The 6,000-nt window shown below is 44.2% G+C and overlaps 1 protein-coding gene across 1 annotated transcript in view; it reads right to left on the bottom strand.

Annotated features, from left to right (window-relative positions):
- CYTH3 (cytohesin 3) overlaps nucleotides 1–5,989 on the bottom strand; it is a 52,741-nt gene extending 46,752 nt beyond the window's left edge. Inside the window, exon 1 of the mRNA XM_026083278.1 lies at nucleotides 5,852–5,989. Within this exon, the coding sequence (XP_025939063.1) occupies nucleotides 5,852–5,876 (25 nt within the window). The 5' untranslated portion in view covers nucleotides 5,877–5,989. The remainder of the gene's footprint in view (nucleotides 1–5,851) is intronic.
- Nucleotides 5,990–6,000: the final 11 nt, after the last annotated feature.

Here is a 6,000-nt window from a genome sequence, read left to right on the forward strand (position 1 = left end):
TACATGCTTAAGCACTCAAAAACTACAGGAAGAAAGAGCGAAGCACATTATTCACCATCACTTTATCAAAAAAGGGAGGGGGAAAAAAAAATCATATAATATAGATTCATTCAGTCACCACAAAACACTCCTACCTGCTGGCTAGCCCCATGGGATTTACAGAAAACCAGATTAAATCTATCTAGGCATTCAAGCAGGAAAATTAATATTGCATAGGAAAACATAACTTATTTCATAACTTTAAGATTGTGAAAGTGTTTCACCCCAACACTTCTGCATTGCAAGTGTTCTCTGTTAATGTCATTTTTCTATGACTTTTCTGCAGACTATTTTTGTTAAGAAAGAATAAATTGCAACATCAAATTATTTACTTGTCAATAACCAACCAGGATGTCAGTGTGTGTCCACAGACATCAAGAAAGGCAGTGGGTGGAAACAACATTGTGAGCTCTGGTTTAGACTCATTAAGCTCAAGATGACAATTATGCACGCTTAAGATGGCAAACAAGCCAACATTTCAGCTGGGAGAGATAGTACTAGATCCAGAGCAGACAGTATACGCTGTGAGTCATCAGCTTGAACACGATAGTTCAAATTATTATTTGCAAATTTGATTATCCAGAAACAAGATGTAGAGGAGAAAAGAGCAGAAAACCAAGGGTAGGGTCCTGCAAATCCTCACAAAAAGTTGGAAGGAGAATGATCATCTTCCAAATGAAAAAACGATTAAGGAGATAGAAGGGGAATGAGGAGAGAATAGTCAAGCCAAGAAAGAGCAAGATTTCAAAAATAAGTATAGTAAACACTACTAGAGGTAGCTGGCAGGACAAAGCGGAGGAAGGGAATGTACCGAGTACAAGGGGTCAGGACAAGTGTGGAAAGGACCTAGGATGAACCTGGAGGAGCTACTCTTCAGACAGCGACTGCGAGCAGCTCCCTCAACAACTTTCGACATGAAAGGGAGATGGGGCAGTAGTTCAAGAAGTAAATGAGGCCAAAGATGGGGTGTAATAAGAAAGAGACTAAAGTATGTTTGTATTGGGAGGGAAAGGAAGCAGGCAAGAGATAGCAGATAAGACAGAGCTACAGCGTAAGCGAAACAATTTAAAAGAGGAGATAGAACTTGTCTGTTGTACTAGGAAAGGAGAGACCTACTGGACAAGCAGAAGGCAAGCAGAAGAAACAGGAAGAAATTCATACTGTATTTCATCAGTTTTCTCTTGAAAAAATGTGCAAAACCCAATAAAGAAAGAAGGGGATGCAATAAACATGATGAAATTGAGAAATTCAATTTTAACTGCAGAATATATCTTGGAAAACAGTGTGTTGCCTCAAGACACACAGCCCCTCAAATGGTAAAGATTCTTATAGCTCCACTGATGTTAAAAGACTGCAATATCCATTTAGCAGCAGTAGCACACAGGGAGCCCACATTCAGGTGGCTATTACTACGACTCCCGAGACTGTTCTGCAGAGCACACAACGTTCCCGTCAGTAAATCCCACGGCTTTTTTTTTTTTCCTGGATGTAGTAGTACAGACAAATGCTATGGTATCATTGTATTGTTCCACTGCAATTCATGGCATGCGGTTTGTACTGCTGTGCACAAGGGACTGCATATCATTATTTCACAATATGACAAATTCGGCAACCTCTAGAAATTTTATAGGCAATAATTTTATTTTTCCTCCAGGTCACTGCTAGAAGTATTGAACATTAGGCTAAGAAAAATATTAATGTGTTTCCATAATAAAAAAAAATATGATACCACTAAAAATAGTTACCATTTCAAAATGTAATTATTAATGTTTTACTATGGCATTTTTCTTTTGGAGTGATACGATATTAAATGCAATTTGGGCTAAAATTATGATACTATTGAACTGACAGGTTATCTTTACAAACAAACACAAGACATCCCATTTAAAATGAAGAAGTATTTATTTAGCAAAAAAAGATTTAGTGTGAAGCTCTGTTGATTCTGTCATTTACTTGTTTCTTTTAATTGTGTCTCATATCAGCTATTTTGCCCTTGCCCTAAAACCAGCACAGGTGGTTAGTCTAACAGTCAGGTGTCTTCTTTTACTCTTGACGTTTCCCTAGAATGTTTTGTAAAACTATGAGCCCTCCTCCAAAGACCTTTTGGGACAACTCTTTAAAACTACGAGTACAAGTTATCCACTTTAATGTGCACATAGTGAAACATATGTTAAGAGCTAACACACAACAATGTTAAATAGGAAATGTATTTTATCTTTTACAATGAACAAAACACGCAATTTTAGACTTAAATGCAAAGCAAATGTGTAAAACCATCAGAAGGCCACATGGATTCTATTTTTAACATCTACCTTTGAAAGATACTACAATGTAAAGAACAGAAGAGATCCACAGACTACTTATGTCTAAAGGCGATATATCTTTTTAGAAAAAAAATTAAAGTTGGTTAAGATAGTTTGTGGGTTTTATTACATTTAACAGCTTTTACCTATAAATGGATAACTGGCTTTGCTACACAGACAGAACAGAAGTCAGATTGCTAAATTTGCTTTGGCAGCAAATCTATTCTTCCGAGTCTTCTGCAAGACGAGCTGGTCTCAGCCTAGTTCCTAGTAAACGGCTGCCTCTATAACAGAAACCAACATGCTACCTGGCACGGCTGCTGGCAAGCACGGCCAAGGCCTAGCAGAGCATAGCAACCGAACTGCTCTCTCACCCCCAAATAAGCTTCAGGGTTCACCAGTAAAGCAGGGAGGTCGGGGAACAGCAGGGAAACGCACTGCCATGATTAGTGCTACAGTGTTGTTCATTCTTCAAGCAGAGGCAGGATTTTAACTTCTTTGCATGTATGTTCAGAGCCCTTCATAGAGTTTGTTTAAAACAAACACACACGCAAAAGTAGATCAGTAATTGATCTTGTAGTGTTTCCAAGTGGAAGGCCACCGAGTTGAGCCGGGGGGACTCTGAAGCCACTGCATGACTAGACTCAAATTCAGAGAGAGAGAAAAAAAAAGACGACGACGATGACAACAACGAGCCCTATTCTGCCATGTCTTCTATACAGCAATCCACATAGACTACTTATATATTCTTTAATTATACAAAAGATTGCTTACTATTTAGCAGTACACAATCATACCCCCTACTGCCAACACCAATATTCAATGTAAAGATCTCAGTTCAACGGTACCATCGCTACATTAACAGCATGCGTATAAGAAAAACCTCAGTCAGATCACAAAAGACATGATATTCAACCAAGTCAGGAGAGGGAGGAGGAGAAATTTCCTGAACAGAGATATTTTAATCAGAACACAAAAGCAGGTTGAAACAAACGCTAATTGACTTGGATCATATCACATCAGTAATCCATGCACAGAGCCTCCACTGAAATCAATGGGAGTTTTGTGCATAAATGGATTGTATAATATAAATGCATGCCCCTATTCAGACTCCACACACAAAAGAGAAAGCAGTACTAAGAACAATTCCCTGAATTAGCATTTCTCTTCCATTAAATGTTTCTAAAATAATAACAGCTAACTTCACATAGCTCTGCTTTCATTCACAGTTTTTACAAAAGGTGGTAAAATAACTGACCCCATTTGATAGATAGGGAAACTGAAGCAGAAGACGTGAGCTAAACTGAAGAGCAGGGCAGCAGGCAGAACTGAACTGGGAAGAGAAGTTTACCTCCTGAATCACAGCTTAATGTCCTAGCTATTTAGATGCTTATCTAGTTCAAGTCTCTCATTAGGGTGATTCTATGCAGTTCTCAAGTAATTTTGCATACTTCCTAAGCACCCGCATGCACTGATATGCTTAGCCCCATGAGTTTCCCACTCAGTAATGGGAATCTTGGGAGCCCTGCAAATGTCCTAGCGTGTTTCAAAATACTGACAGCCCCGGTCAGATTCATTTACGTTGTATCCCAGGACTCGTCAGGAGCGCTAAAGCATTTTTAAATTGACTGGCTGTCAAATCGACACTTTCCACAGGCACTGTACTGTTTAAAAAGAAGAAAAAAAAAAAAACTCCTAATTTAAAATAACAATTCATTAGCTGGAAATGATCTAACTGATCCTGGTGTTCCAGATTGATAGTGTGCCATAAGAGAACGCCAGACGAGATCTCTGTTTGGAAAGAAATGTAATACTCACAGGAACCTAATGTAAAAGTCCAAATACACTGATTGCAGAAAAACTTCCAGTCTCATTAGTCTGTGACTGTTTTACTACAAAGTCAGGTAAGGAGAAACAGAAATTATACTGTAATTTGACCAAAAAAAAACCAAAAGCAACATGTTTATTAATGTGGTATGAAGTTATAAAGAAAAGGAAAAGAATGGGCTTGAATCTAGGGAATAGTTTCACTTGCACACTACGTGGTATATAAAAATCTGACTTCTTCAGCAATACAACTAGTCTTACTAAACGCAGACCGATTCCTCTTGAGATTCTGAGTATTTCTTCTCCCACAAAAACTCAACTTTGAAACACTTAGCATCTTATGAAAGGTTGATTCTGCAACAGGTCCACTTTAAAGTCTAAAGTCTTACATGTGAAAAAGTACTACCTTACACCGTGTTAGTGTCATCAGCAAGCACGATAACTTCCCTTTACTACAGATGCAAGTCCATGATACTGTACAAATAACATTATTTTGAGTATCACAATGTTCAACTGTTTCTGATGATAATTTTTAAATTAAGACTGGCTTGTTTTGTCATGGTTTTCTTTTTTCCGATTTTTGTTGGAGTTAAATCTATTGCTGACAAAACAAGCAAGAGAAGTGACTGCCGAGAAATGGCCACATTTGCCTGTCTGAAGACTTATTTTTCTGATTCATCCTGGTATTTTTTTTCCAAGTTGTCAAAACAAACACCGCACCCACTTGATTTCCGAGTTGCGGGCAATTACATTTAGAATTAGCAATCGCCGTGCTTAATCAGAGGCGGGTTAGCCGTCCCTTTACCTGCTCAAAAAGAAACCAAGGCGTTCAAAGGCAGCACGTTTAGTGTTTTATTTAACAGACACCCCACGACTCTTCGCCCCGGGCCGCTGCAGACAGCCGCGGGCAGCGGACGGGAGTCGCGGGCCGCCCCGTCAGTCCGTCCGCTGCCCCAGGGCGGGACGGGCCCCGCCGCCGCTCCAGCCACCACTGTCCCTGGCGATACGCGAGAACTGGTTATTCCCACCAGCTTCACCCACGCGCGCACGAAACGCACGATGGCTTAAGGCGGAGAGCCTGCTGCGAGCCCGCCGCCAGCGCCGGTACGCAACCGAGCCTCGGAAGGTGAGGTGAGGCGAGGCGAGGCAAGAGCTCGGGCAAGGTGCCCTTAACCCTGCCTCCACGAGCGGTCCGCCTCGCCCGAGCCGGACGAGCCGCTCGGGATTGCCGCCGAACCTCCATTAAAGCGACACACGCGCGAGCAGAGCGCTGTCGCCGAACATAACTATTCTTTCCGGCGCTCGCACGCTGCCCGATAGGTACTTTTTTTGCCCCCGGGGGGCGGCTCACCGAGGGAGCGCCGGCCGCCCCCGCCCGCCGGCCCTCCTGCTCCCGGGACTCGCCTTTCCTGGGAGTTTCGGAACGCGCCGAGCGGCGCAGCGCCCGGCCGTGCCCCGGCCCGGGGGGGCGCGGGCACAGAGCCCCTATTGTTGCCAGCGGGCAGAGCCGCCCGCCGCCGGCCAAGGCAGCGCTCGCCGGGGCCCGCGGCCGCCCGGACAGCGCAAGGAAGGGTAGGGAAGGGAAGGGCAGGGCGCGTCGCCGAGGGGCCGCGGCGGCGGCAAACGTCCGCGGCCTCGGGCCGGCCGCGCCGCGCTGCTCCCGCGCCAACTCCGCCACTTACCGCCCCCGCCGCCCTCCTCGTCCATGTTGGGGCCGCAGGCAGGGCGCTCCGCAACGGCCGCGGCTGAGGGAGGCCCCGAGCTCGCTCCACCCGCTCGGCGCCTCGCCGCCGCTTCCACACCGCCGCCGCCGCCGCGCTGCCCTGCCCCG

The sequence above is a fragment of the Apteryx rowi genome, unplaced genomic scaffold, assembly GCF_003343035.1.
Source record: "Apteryx rowi isolate R43461 unplaced genomic scaffold, aptRow1 scaffold_6, whole genome shotgun sequence".
NCBI lineage: Eukaryota > Metazoa > Chordata > Aves > Apterygiformes > Apterygidae > Apteryx > Apteryx rowi.